The 14,963-nt window shown below is 39.0% G+C and overlaps 1 protein-coding gene across 1 annotated transcript in view; it reads right to left on the reverse strand.

Moving 5' to 3' along the window:
- Nucleotides 1–6,068: 6,068 nt before the first annotated feature.
- Nucleotides 6,069–14,963, reverse strand: part of LOC148360611 (von Willebrand factor A domain-containing protein 7-like) — a 35,884-nt gene continuing 26,989 nt past the window's right edge. Inside the window, exons 15-18 of the mRNA XM_088341487.1 lie at nt 14,262–14,414; nt 12,724–13,041; nt 10,753–11,055; nt 6,069–7,982 (exon numbers count right to left, since the gene is read on the reverse strand). Of these exons, the coding sequence (XP_088197613.1) occupies nt 7,545–7,982; nt 10,753–11,055; nt 12,724–13,041; nt 14,262–14,414 (1,212 nt within the window). The 3' untranslated portion in view covers nt 6,069–7,544. The remainder of the gene's footprint in view (nt 7,983–10,752; nt 11,056–12,723; nt 13,042–14,261; nt 14,415–14,963) is intronic.

Here is a 14,963-nt window from a genome sequence, read left to right on the forward strand (position 1 = left end):
TGGCAGAATTCATGTCAGTTTATAGCAGCCCATTGACACAAAGATCATAGATGGGAACCACTTAAAAATACCACAAGGTATGTGCTGTCAGCAAGATTGAAACTTATAGTCACAAGTCAACAAAAACATTCTTTTGATGAACTTAGTCAAGCTGTGCTTGTATCGTTGAAGCACAATGGCAGATTTCATGTCAGTTTATAGCAGCCCATTTGACACAAAAAGATCATAGATAGGAACTGCTCAAAAACTGTCAGCAAGATAGAAACAATTATAGTCACAAGTCAACAACAAAATTGTTCTTTTGATAGACGTAGTCAAGCTGTGTGTTGAAGTAGAATGGCAGAATTCATGTCAGTTTATTGCAGCACATTAACACAAAAAATATTGTAAATTAAAGATAGGAACAGCAAGATAGTGGCTTTATTTTAGTCTAAAATCCAACAAAAAAACAGTCTTAAACGGTGTTGCATTTTTCTCTCTCAGGGTGCTGGTAAATCGAAAACTCTGTCTCAACGGAGCTTGAAAAATGCTTGAATTTTGCTATTAAAAGGTGTACGAACCCTGTCTTAAGCAACCGCGGGGGGATACAAGTTTAAAGTTTTGTTGATATGGGACACAGGTTCTGACATTTTTTCTTAATACAAATACTTTACTAAATCTTATCACAATGCGCCGAAAAATGAGGCGGTTTGGCGTTGTCAAATATATGATGTGGCTTTCTCAAAGTAAAAAATAAATAAAATATATACATATATATATATATTGCAATTTTGGCTCTTTGTATCCAGAAGGTTCCCGACCCCTGCTCTGTAATATGTATTATGCTGTACTCAGGATTGTGTAGGGTTACTTTAACTTGATTACTTTCAATTACTTTTGGATGACTCCAATACCAAATATGCTAATAAAAGACAAAAGAAACTAAATATGAATGAAATGACTAAATTTTGTGCAAGCTTGGGGAGTAACGGAATTCATGGAACAACAAAAATGATGTTGGCAAGCTGTTTGGATTTATTTTCATTTTGTTTCTGTCGCATTTTATGTTCGTTTTGCCGGAGATCAAAGCCAGGAGACAAAGCTTACCACGTGTTGTGAATCATCATTTTATTCATATTTAGTTTCTTTTGTCTTTTTTTTTTAGCATATTCGCTATTGGAGTAATCCAAAAGTAACTGAAAGTAATCAAGTTAAAGCAACCCTACCCAACCCTCGCTGTACTGCAAATGGGACTCAATCCAAGATGGTCTCTACTTTTCGATGACTAGAGACGATACCAAATCAAAACAGTGTTGCATCATGGGAGTTTTCGCTGCACGGAACGTCGTTTGCCGATTTCGACGATCCTTTTGATGAAATGTCTTTTTCACTTTTATCAAACAATGAGATGTTAGCATGCACGAGAAGTATCTGAACATGGTGCTTGCGCATGCCACAAATCCATTATCACTTCATACATGTGATCCATGTTTTCAGCATTTGATATGTCGGCACTTTTTCTATGATATTGAAAAAAAGGGGTGGGGAAACTCATGGAGTCACGGGCCGCATTAGGGTAAAGATTTTACATAAGGGGCCCCGGCAAGCCCCCCAGAAAAAAATGGCTGATGTGTTAAATGGTTTATATATGCTGATACAGCAGGAGAGGTTTTAAAGTCACGGCCCGGGGGACGATTGTGTGCCCCCAGGAGGATAGTTTAAGGCTCCTGCCTTTATATGAAAATTAAAGGGACAGTGTGATCTATTTTCCCACTAGATGTGGTTGTATTCTAGTGCTAAAAGCAGAGCGGAAGAACACCAAATCTGGAGACTTGAAGTGAACAAAATACACCTTATTAGCAGTGTCTGAAACATCTGCCTGGAAGCCCAGGGCGTGCATCTTTTACGTCGGGCGTAAAACTTACAAAACCTCTCAGCCCAGGTGGCCGACAACTTTATCAAGAAAAAGACCCCCTCGAAAGATTTTCGTTCAAATCAGACGTTTGCTTTATTCCGATTTCGAAATCTTCGTTGGGTTTGGAAATTTCGGAATTTTCGGCAGCCAATTAGAAGCCTGTATCGAATAACTTTGCTTCCAGACTCTCCTGAACATTATAAGGTCGTGGCTTTGCGTATCTCTTTCCAAAGTAGACTGAGAACACCAAAAAATGTATAAGTGGTTGGGAATCGAGCCAAAACCTCAGCCCCAGAAGAAATATTCAAAAGAAGCTAACACAATTTATGACGCTACAAAACGTAAACGTACATTAAAAGCATCGTTTTTATTTCTAAATTTTCAGACGGGATGGAATGGTAGCTTGTTTGCTTTATTCTGATTTCGGAATGTTCGTTCGGTTTGGAAATTTCGGTTGGTCTACAGCCAATCAAAAGCCTGCCTTGAATAACTTCGTGCATCCGGACTTTCACGAGCGTTATAAGGTCGCACATTTGCATATCATTTTCCAAAGTAGGCGCACAGAGAACACAAGAAAAATGGTTAAGTGGTTATCAAGCCAGAACCCCAGCCCCAGAAGAAATATTCAAAAGAAGCTAACACAATTTATGACGCTACAAAACGTAAACGTACATTAAAAGCATCGTTTTTATTTCTAAATTTTCAGACAGGATGGAATGGTAGCTTGTTTGCTTTATTCAGATTTCGGAATGTTCGTTCGGTTTGGAAATTTCGGTTGGTCTACAGCCAATCAAAAGCCTGCCTCGAATAACTTCGTGCATCCGGACTTTCACGAGCGTTATAAGGTCGCACGTTTGCATATCATTTTCCAAAGTAGGCGCACAGAGAACACAAGAAAAATGGTTAAGTGGTTATCAAGCCAGAACCTCAGCCCCAGAAGAAATATTCAAAAGAAGCTAACACAATTTATGACGCTACAAAACATAAACGTACATTAAAAGCATCGTTTTTATTTCTAAATTTTCAGACAGGATGGAATGGTAGCTTGTTTGCTTTATTCTGATTTCGGAATGTTCGTTCGGTTTGGAAATTTCGGTTGGTCTACAGCCAATCAAAAGCCTGCCTCGAATAACTTGGTGCATCCGGACTTTCCCGAGCGTTATAAGGTCGCACATTTGCATATCATTTTCCAAAGTAGACGCACAGAGAACACAAGAAAAATTGATAAGTGGTTTTCAAGCCAGAACCTCAGCCCCGGAAGAAATATTCAAAAGAAGCTAACACAATGTATGACGCTACGAAACGTAAACGTACATTAAAAGCATCATGGAAAGAGGATTTCATGTGGCTTGTAGCAAACATTGCATGAATGAAGATGAGTAAATACTGATGGCAGACGGAAAACAGCGATGTCATATACATGCAATGAATGTTATACGTAGATTTATAATAAACTATATTTTAAAGTGTTGTTCTGTTATATATTCTGATTATCAATCCTTAATACTTTGCAACAATGTTTTTTTTTGCGAACAGTCATCTTATTGCGTTTCAAGTTGTGAAAAATTGGTAACTTTTTGTCACGAGTTTCAGAAACTGATTATATATAATTGCAATTACCCAAAAATGTTGCCATATTTGAATATTTTTATGGGCCACACAAAAGAACACGTATTTATTATTAATAGTAGTTTTTTAACATAGTGTATAAATATATAATCTGACCATTTTGATTTGTGCCAGATTAAAACTCCGTATGTTGCCCCTGGGCCAGTGTTTGCCCACCCCCTGTTTTTTGGTCATGTACTTTTTTAGAGTTTTGTATTAAAGTACACCGGCTACTCTGGGATACATCACAAATAATAATACTAAAAATGATGGTTATCATAAAAACTGGCTTATATGGTTATATCTATTTTGTTGTTGTTGCTGAAAGTGGACAGAAAGCTCTTGTCAAGTGATGTACTCTGGATTCCAAGAAGGATTTATGATTATTTTGTATCGTTTTTAAATTATTACGTTTAATAATGTGTTTGCACTTTTTGGTTGTTCTGTAGTAAAACCCCTTTTCCCCCATTCTTTGGAAGGATAAAATCATTTTTGAAGAACTAAACTCTCGCTCTTTTTTGCTCTTCTGTGCTTTGTGTTTATGCTTAAAGGGACAGTGTGTATTAATTGATCACTGCTTTTCGTAGTGAAACTGAAAATGAGTGCTACAAAGCACAAATTACAGAGTCTTAAAGTGACCAAACTGTCACATTTTCCTCACATTTTTTGAGGGGGTGCAGTGCTTTTGCTAGGCTTTTTTTTTTTTTTTTTCAAGCACCCGTAGTAGCAAAATGGCCGACAATTATATCAGTTCCTTTTAGACGAGATTTATGTTGTGTCAAATCAATGCAAATTGGTTTATCCACAAAAACAACACTTAAACTGAAAATGAGTGCTACAAAGCACAAACTACAGAGTCTCAAAGTAATCAAACTGCCACATTTTCCTCTCATTTTTTGGGGGGGGGAGTGTGCAGTACTTTGCTAGGTTTTTTTTTCTTCATTCGAGCACCCGTAGTAGCAAAATGGCCGACAATTATATCAGTTCCTTTTAGACGAGATTTATGTCAAATCAATGCAAATTGGTTTATCTACGAAAACAACTTATTCATATAATAGTTATTTTTTTCAAATCAATGTTTTTAATGACGTTTTTCTACTACTAGGAGGCATGTAAAAATACACACTGTCCCTTTAAGAGGGGAATGTTTTTATTCGAGTTGAAGTTTTCTCATTAGGGTGACAGCTTGAGTTTTTCTGGAGTAAATTAAATTAATTTAAGAGGTGTACATTCTCCCAACCCACTAATCACGCTCCATAAATCATCACGTTTGAAAATATTTTATTTTGCTTTATATTCAGGGTTGGGTAGGGTTACTTTTACTGGATTACTTTCATTACTTTTGGATTACTCCAATACCAAATATGCTAATAAAAGACAAAAGAAAGTACTGGTAAATATGAATAAAATGACCAAATTTTGTGCAGGCTTGGGGAGTAACAGAACACATGGAACGGCAAAAATGATGTTGGCAAGCTGTTTGGATTTATTTTCATTTTGTTTCTGTCGCATTTTATGTTAATTTTGCCGGAGATTAAAGCCAGGAGAGAAAGCTTACCACGTGTTGTGAGGCATCATTTTATTCACATTTAGTTTCTTTTGTCTTTTATTAGCATATTTGGTATTGGAGTCATCCAAAAGTCATTGAAAGTAATCCAGTTAAAGTAACCCTACCCAACCCTGCATTTTATGTTCGTTTTGCCGGAGATCAAAGCTAGGAGAGAAAGCTTACCACGTGTTTTGAGTCATCATTTCATTCATATTTAGTTTCTTTTGTCATTTATTAGCATATTTGGTATTGGAGTCATCCAAAAGTAATTGAAAGTAATCCAGATAAGGTAACCCTACCCAACCCTGCATTTTATGTTAGTTTTGCCGGAGATCAAAGAGATCAAAGCCAGGAGAGAAAGCTTACCACGTGTTGAGTCATCATTTTATTCATATTTAGTTTCTTTTGTCTTTTATTAGCATATTTGGTATTGGAGTCATCCAAAAGTAATTGAAAGTAATCCAGTTAAAGCAACCCTACCCAACCCTGCATTTTATGTTAGTTTTGCCGGAGATCAAAGAGATCAAAGCCAGGAGAGAAAGCTTACCACGTGTTGAGTCATCATTTTATTCATATTTAGTTTCTTTTGTCTTTTATTAGCATATTTGGTATTTGAGTAATCCAAAAGTAATTGAAAGTAATCCAGTTAAAGTAACCCTACCCAATCGTGTTTATATTATGTATAAATATTGAATCTCTATATGCAAATATTATGTTTATCAGGGGAACAGAATGCATTAGCTATTTAGCATAGGTTACTATCCTCCGCCATTGAGTAATTTTCCTTCGCGAATGGATTCATGTTGTATTCCTTTTAAAAGCCTAGTGTGCAGTATTTGACCACTAGATGGCACTGTTGTCTAATGTGAATAAGAACCAGTGCCACGGGAATGAACAAGACGTCAGACTAGAAATACAAATTTCTCGACCTATGATTTTTTTTTTCCAATAAGAATTAACGTTGGTATGAAAGTTCGGGTAGTTGTGCTTTTTTTAGTCAATGTTTTCTATTTTTTCTTTTTTTTTTACTGGAAGTGTTTTGTACCGCCAAGAAGCACTAGATACTACACACTGTGCCTTTAAGAAGGTCTTCTGGTGGAAATAGCGGTTGTATGTGCCAATGCAAGTGATGCAGAAGACAATGACCTTCATAATCTGCAACTAAGTAGCGAAATACCACGCACAGTTTCCTTTTTTTAACATGTCACAGTACCCGTTACCAGGAAGAGTAATTGAGCTCCAGTAACACTTTCATTAGTAACACCAACCAGAGGTGGGTGGTAACAAGTTACATTTACTTGAGTAAGTTTTGGGGCCTTTGTACTTATCAGAATATTTTGAAATCACTGTATATTTGATTTTTACTTGTAGATTAATGGAATAAAACCGCACTCTTACTCTGCTACATTAAACCCGTTACTCACATTTATTTAATATTATTATTTTTGTGACGCCCTTAATCACAAAATGTCTCAAAGGACTGCACAAGTTACAATGAGACCATCCCCTGATCTAAAACCTACATAAGGGCAAGGGAAAACTCAAAAATATCGGCATAAAGAAACTGAAGAAAGCTTGAGAAGGGGCCTCACAAGTGATAGTCCCCCTTCCAGGATGACCAGGGTGCAATGGATAGATAGATAGATAGATACTTCATTCATCCCCGTAGGGAAATTCACACTTCCAGCGGCATCCTTTTGTTGTTGATTAACGGATTAACAGGATGGCCTCAGGGTGCTGTGTTGTAGTTTAGATATAGCGGAGTAGATGACGTCACACGCTAGGCCAAAAGTTCAACGTCCCTGCAGCAGATGGGAATCTTTGTGCCCAGGGTTACACCGCCTCAGGTTCACGTAGATAGCGAGTCCGCCTCCTCTGCTTCCCGCAGGCTTTTGTGTCTCTATCTGTCCTAACAGCGCTGAAGCCGGGTAGCTCCACGTTAGCGTCCGGGATGCTAGACGTGAGCCACGTTTCCACAAAACACAGCAAACTGCACTCCCTGTACGCTTTGATTTTTTTCACCAGCACATTCAGTTCATCGGTCTTATTTGGTAGCGAATTCACATTTACGATTATTATGGATGGTACCGAAGGCTTATAACGCCACTAGCCGCTTAGCCCACACCTTAGCTCCGGCTCTGCATTCACGATAGGGCCCCCTCATCACGCCGGCACAGGAATTCAGGGCAAGGAGTTGATTCCTCGAATAAACGCATTTTTGTGCATTAAAACCCATAGGATAGAAAGTAATCCAAAGTGTAGTTGTCAAACGGGACGAAAAACACAGAAGATAGAAGCAGACGCTTAAAACAATAAATCACAAAAAGAGCGAAAGGCTGCTACTCGCGGCGGCGCCTAAGATCGAAACAGATTTAAATAGATTTAGCATTGGGTAACAGCACACAAAACCTACCGAGCATCGATCAAAAAAAAATGGAATTTCACTTTACGACCCCCCGCCTCAGAACATCCAATCATGGGGTCTACTTTCCATCACCTTAATCTACATAATGCGATCACAAAGACCGCCATCCAAGGCCAATGCGACATCCGACAAACATTCCCTCCACTTTCAGCGGTATCGCCGTCGCTGTCCGTAACCGGCGGTGCCGCCGTGGTTATTTCTCGCGGCGTTCCCACGCAAAGGCCGACGTTTCCTTCCCTGTCTACGGAAGACAGCACCACTCTTTCTTCGCAGCAGGAACTCCGGTAGGAGGCTACGATGACCTCCTTGCCCATGGTCCCGACAGCCGGCACGGTATCCAGGGTGCCATTGCCTTCCAAGACCGTGACGTTGGCTATGCCGACTCCGTTCACGCCGTCGGTGATGTTGACGCTGAACAGCCACCGGGTGGAGTCGCACGCCGACGAAGAAGAACAGTTTCCGCTTATGCGAGCTGCCTCGCACATCGGGGGCAGGACGTCGGTCACCTGGAGACAGAAAATCACCCCGAACTCAAAACTTAAACTGTAGACCTGACTTGGACTTTTGTGTCCAGGATGTGAAACTTGTGTTGGACTTAAAATTTTGGAACTGGTCTCATCTCATCTCATTAGCTGCACCGCTTATCCTCAGTAGGGTCGCGGGGGTGCTGGAGCCCATCCCAGCAATTATTGGGCAGTGGGCAGAGGACACCTTGAACTGGTTGCCAGCCAATCGCAGGGCCACAGGGACAGACAACTCGCTCGCCCATTCACACCTAGGGACAATTTGGACCGGCCAATCCACCTGAAATGCATGACTTTGGAATGTGGGAGGAAACCGGAGTGCCCGTAGGAAACCCACGCAAGCACAGGGAGAATATACAAACTCCGCACAGAAAGTCCGGTGGCTGGATTTGGACCCACACAGGAGGTTCCCAAAGACTTAGAACTGTGTCGCGCACGCGCTAACCACTGCGCCGCCGTGCTGCCCTGGTGGACAGGTCAAGAACTCCAAATTCAACTTGCGACTGAAGGATTGCATACATTTTACTATAAAGGATTTCATATGATTAAATACAAGTTACATTTATCGAGTGCAATGAAGATTTTCACCGGGTAGGCTGAAGTTCAATGACAGGTCACGCTGTTCCAAATGCGCAATGTTTTGGCTGGTGAATTTTGATAACAGGCAGGGTTGGGTAGGGTTACTTTAACTTGATTACTTTCAATTACTTTTGGATTACTCCAATACCAAATATGCTAATACAAGACAAAATAAACTAAATATGAATAAAATTATGACTCACAACACGTGGTAAGCTTTCTCTCCTGGCTTTGATCTCTTTGATCTCCGGCAAAACTAACATAAAATGCGACAGAATCAAAATGAAAATAAATCCAAACAGCTTGCCAACATCATTTTTGCCCTTCCATGTATTCCGTTACTCCCCAAGCCTGCACAAAATTTTGTAATTTTATTCATATTTAGTTTCTTTTGTCTTTTATTAGCATATTTGGTATTGGAGTCATCCAAAAGTAATTGAAAGTAATCCAGTTAAAGTAATCCTACCCAACCCTGATAACAGGACTCTGATGAAGGACGTCAGGCATTGTTTTGATAAGCGCTCTGGTGTTATGAGTTTTTCAGACATCGAGGCGAGAGGGTGGACCCTACGTGGGGGTTTTCCTGGCACGCCCATGGGAGGAGCCGAAACACCAGCTTGCGGAAAAAAACGTGGGCAGAGGAAGAAAGGCAGAAGGAAGTGAGAAGATCGAGAGAGAAGGCTTGACGGAGACTCGAGCGACACTAATTCGGCTAATTCGATGGATTTCACTTAGTCAAATTATTAAAGAAATGCCGGTCCCTTGTCATTATTTTCCCATCAAGAAACGAGCGCGTATTGTTAGGAGAGTGCAGGTTGTGTTTGGTTAATGGAGTCAGGTAACTAATTAGAACAATTTGGTAAACGACACATTTTAATATATTTAATTCCTGACACGACCAAAATTCGTGGACCTGACTTGGACTCATGTGTCAAAGTATTGTGACTCACATTGCACTGGGAAGCTAAAAATTGGACCTGGACTTGAGACTTGACTTGCTACCTAAATATGTGGACCTGCCTTGGACTTTTAACTTGTCTTGGATTTGGAAAACTGAAAATTAGATCCTGGACTCATGGTCAATGGGTCAGAGACGTGAGACTAGCAACCTGAAGACGTGGACCTACTGCAACTCAGACTTGTGTGTCAAAGCTTCGGGACTTGTGTCAGATCTGGAACCTAGAAACTTGTGTTATGGGTGAATGAGTAAAAGACATAAGATTAAACTTACAATATAAAGACCTGGACTTGTGTGTCAAAGACTTAAGATTTGAGATCGATTTGGAAACTAAAAATTGGACCTGGACTTGAGACTTGACTTGCAAGTTAAAGACGTGTACCTGACTTGGACTTGTGTGTCAAAGATTTTTAACTTGTGTTGGATTTGGAACTGAAAATTAGATCCTGGACTCATGCTCAATGGGTCAGAGACTCGAGACGAGCAACTTAAAGACGTGGACCTACTGCAACTCAGACTTGTGTGTCAAAGCTTTGAGACTTGTGTCAGACCTGGAACATAGAAACTTGTAATATGGGTGAATGAGTCAAAAACTTAAGGTTAAACTTGCAACCTAAAGACGTGGACCTGACTTGGACTTGTGTTGGATTTGGAAACTAAAAAACTAGATCTTGGACTCATGGTCAATGGGTCAGAAACTTGAGACAAGCAATCTATAGACATGGACCTACAGTAATTCAGACTTGTGTGTTAAAGACTTGTGAGTCACTTGGGCTTGTTAGCTAAAAATTGGACCTGGACTTGAGACTTGACTAGCATCCTAAAGACCTGGACTTGACCTGGACTTGTGTGTCAAAGATTTTAAACTTGTGTTGGATTTGGAAACTAAAAACTAGATCCTGGGTTCATGGTCAATCAAAGCCATGGACCCGACTTAGACATGTGTGTCAAAAACGTGAGGGTTACATTAGATTTTAAACTAAAAATTGGATTTGGACTTGAGATTTGACTTGCAACCTAAAGACGTGGACCTGACTTGGATATGCATTTAGAGCGGCAGTGTCCTAAGTATGGCATTGGGGGCCATTCGACCATTTCTAGCAGCCCACTGCATGTAGTGAAAATAAAACCTGGAACAGTATTATGTCATACGGCAGAAAGGTTTTCTTATCATGGGAAATATTTTTATAAGTTTTGGTTTTGGTTCTGACTGACCCGGCCTTCGCAGACAGCCACGTTTCCGGCGTTGTCCACGGCAACCAGCTCGACCGTGTTTGCGCAGCAAGAGGCCTGGTAGTCTCCCTGGACCACCTCTTCTCCGCTATCCCGGACCAAGGTGCTGGTACGAAGGGTCCCGGTCCCTTGACGAACGGCGAGGCTGGCGATCCCGGTTCCGTTGACTCCGTCCCTCACTTGGACCACGAAGACCCACTGGGAGAAGGCGCAACGCGATCGGTCGGCCGGGCAGTTGGCAAACGTACGGACTGTCTGGCACAAGGGCCTGGTGAAATCGAGGACCTGCAGACGTGGAAGGGAAAGATTCGAGACCTGTGTTTGACTTGGAACATAAATACTTGGACCTGGACCTATGGGTGAATGGGTCAAAGACTTGAGACTTGTCTTGCAATCTAAGGAATTTGACTAATGAGTCAAACATTTGAGAAACTTGGAGTAGACTTGGAACTTGATTTGTGTGTCATTGGGTCAAAGACTCACAACCTAAAGCTGTGGACCTGACTTGGACTTGTGTGTCAAAGATTCAAGACTTTGTGTTAGACTTAAAAGACTTAAAAGACGAGACTTAAAATCAGAAGCCTCAGACCTAAATCTATGGGTCAAAAACTTTTCAATTTTATTTGCAACTGGGATTAGTGAGTCAAAGATTTGAGAAACGACTCGCAATTGTGGGTCAAAGACTTGAGAAATGTCTTGGAATTGGATTCTGAAGACTTATGGCATACTTGGTTCTGGACTTCCAGGTCAAAAACTTGAATGTTGACATGCTAAAGACTTGGACCTCTGGGTCAAAGATTTGGGAAACGTCTTAGACTTGGTTCTAAAGATTTAGAGTGGACTCAGACCTGGACGCATGAGTCAATGGATCAAAGACTTGTAATTTCTAACCTAAAGACGTGGACCTGACCTGGACTTGTGTGTTGAAGATTTTAGACTTTTTGTTGGCTTTAGAACCCAAAACCTTGAACCTAGTTTATTGGTCAAAAACTTGACATTTTAATTGCAACCTAAAGGTTGGACTTAGTGAGTCAAATATTACAGAAATGTCTTGATCTTGGGTCTTAAAGGCGTATGGCAGACTTGGTTCTGGACTTCCAGGTCAAAAATTTGAATTTTGACATGCAACCTAAAGGGGCCAAAGACTTGGGAAACGTCTTAGACTTGGTTCTAAAGATTTAGAGTGGACTCAGACCTGGACGTATGAGTCAATAGATCAAAGACTTGACTTGGACTTATGTGTCGAAGATTTTAGACTATTTGTTAGACTTAAAACCAAAAACTTGACATTTTAATTGCAACCTAAAGGTTGGACTTGAGTCAAAGATTAGAGAAATGTCTTGGTCTTGGGTCCTAAAGACGTATGGCAGACTTGGTTCTGGACTTCCAAGTCAAAAATTTGAATATTTACATACAACCAAAAGACTTGGACCTGTGGGTCAAATATTAAGTAAATGTCCTAGACTTGGGTCTTAAAAACTTGGCCCTGGACGTGTGAGTCAATGGGTCAAATATTTGTAAACTGCAACCTAAAGACATAGACCTGACTTGGACTTGTGTGTCAAATAATTGAAACTTGTGTTGGACTTAAAAGCTTGGATCTGGACTTATATGCCAATGGGTCAAAGACTCTAGATTCAACCTGCACCTGACTTGGACATGTGTGTCTAAAACCTGAGAGTCACATTGGACTAGAAAGCTAAAAGTTTAGACCTTGACTTATGAGTCTATCAAAGACTTTGAGAAATGTCTTGGACTTGGTTCCTTGAGACTTGGATTAGACTTTGACCTGGATTTATGAGTCCACAATCAAAGACTTGAGACTTACAACCTACAGACCAAGACTTGTGTGTCAAAGCTTTGAGCCTTGTGTTGGCTTTGGATCTCCAAAACCTGGACCTGGACTTCTAACTCAATGAGTCCGAAGACTTAATGCTTTACTTCTGGTCTCACCTGAGCCACAACGGAGAACCTGAGGACCACAAAGTTGACGTCGGTGGCATCTTCGTTCTCCGCTTCAATGGTTAGCGTCACGATACTTCCGGATATTGCGTTTTCCGGCACGGCGAGCCCGACGCTGCCGTTAGCTTTTCCTCCGTCGCCGATGGTAACGGTCGCCGGCGCCGATATATTGAAACCGCGATCGTCGGTAGCCAGCATCCTGAAGGTCCCGTTTGCCATTTCGTCAGGGAGTCCTCCTTGGGTGGCGGTGACGGTGAATGGAATGGCGATGGCGGATCCCGGTTCGATGCTCGGGGAGCTGACTTGAGCCTAAATAGGACAGAATTTGATTTTTATTTTACTATTACTGTATTACTATTCCGTCATTTAAAGAAATAAAATACGTTTTTTCCTGTTTCATATCAATTTTTTAATTACTCAATTATTTTTCGTAATGCATATATAATATACAGTATAAATATTTATATCTCATATTTTCTTTGGTTCTTTAACTCGTTTTTAAAAATACTTTTAAAATGACGTTATTCATTGTTTATTTGTATTTTTTTAATAATTATTTTGCTGTATTTTGTTGTGTTGGAGTAAAAAATACATTGTTAAAGAAGCAGTTAAATGAATATAAAACTTATGATTTTTCTATTTAGATATTTTCATTATTTATTCATTTCTTATGAAACGTTTATCACTTTGGCTTTAAATGTACAATTTCATTCAGAATAATTTCTGTGCAAAAAACATCTACAAATATATACAGTATATATATATATTTTTTTTTTTTTAGATATTTATTATTATTATAATTGAAACTTATTTTGGAATATTCTCCACTAAAATGAAAAAAATTAATGAGCAAACATTTTAAAGAATATTTGGCCTCATTTTTGTTTATTTGTTGATATATTTTTATGTATTTTATTTAATGTATTTATTTTTAAATTTTCGCTAGGACTTTTTTTTTTTTGTATATTTTTTTTAATAAAATAAAAAATGAGAACAAATTTATACAAATATTTTATTTTTATTTTTTTGTTTATACATATGAATGTTTTTTTTACACATTATATAGCCATGTTGTAACTTGAAATTAGAAATATAATTAACAATATTTTTCAATAAAATCAAAATGTACAAAATAAATGACCAATAATATTAACAATATTAATTAAACAATTGTGTTTCAAGAGTGAATAGATTTGTATGTGTTTTATTTATTTATTAATAATTAAAAACGACTTGGAATGTAAAATTTGTTTTGGAAAACATTTGCACGAAAATACCAAAAATACAATATCTATCTTTTATACATTTATTTTTATTTCATTTTTCAATTATGCATTCTAGATATTAATTACATTACCTGCATACTTATTTTAATATTTAAAAAACAAATATATTTTATTCATTTAATATAACATCAGATAGAATTTATAAAATATAAACATTTAGTTAAAAACAAACCAAAATTCAAATGAATAATCCCATACCAAAACCAAAAATCCAACAAAAAAAACATGGAACTTTGGACGTACAACGACAGAGATGTTAGACGTGGTTATTTGAGTGGAGGCCTGCCGCTGGAACATGTTCGATATCAGGTTTCCGTCTTCTCCCGTCAATCGGACCACAAATTCCCCGACCGGAACCTGATTGAACCTCACCACGTAGTCACCACCTCCTAATGACTGAAACAAACAAAAACATTTCTACCGGCAATTTCTGGAGTCAGGATCGGCGGATTTGTCTGGTTGAATTTAATTAAAATACTATATTTTGCGCAGAATGAGGCGCACCAGATAAAAAGGCGCACCCTGCAAAAAATTGTCCTTTGTCTTATATTAGGCGCACCAGACTATTAGGTGCATGGAATTGAAACTACAGTGAAGCAGGAAATACTATATTTTTTTGTGCGCATATTATACACTTACGGGATATATTAATGCAAAGATTGATCAGTCCACATTTGTCGCTGACCAAAATCACAAAACATTGTATACAATGGAAATCGAACCCGAGACACGGTGGTAAGAGAAACCTAATCACTGGACCACAATTTATACATGTGCATTATATGGTATACTACCGTATTTGTGCAATGATAGATCATTTGAAAACATCAATCACCAAAATCACAATACATTGTATATATATCGGAAATCAAACCCAGGACACTGGGGTGAGAGCGCCGAAACCTAACCACCGGAACACTATGTATACGTGTGCATTAAAAGGTA

The sequence above is a fragment of the Urocampus carinirostris genome, chromosome 8, assembly GCF_059441175.1.
Source record: "Urocampus carinirostris isolate Australia breed hairy pipefish chromosome 8, RoL_Ucar_1.0, whole genome shotgun sequence".
Taxonomy (NCBI): domain Eukaryota; kingdom Metazoa; phylum Chordata; class Actinopteri; order Syngnathiformes; family Syngnathidae; genus Urocampus; species Urocampus carinirostris.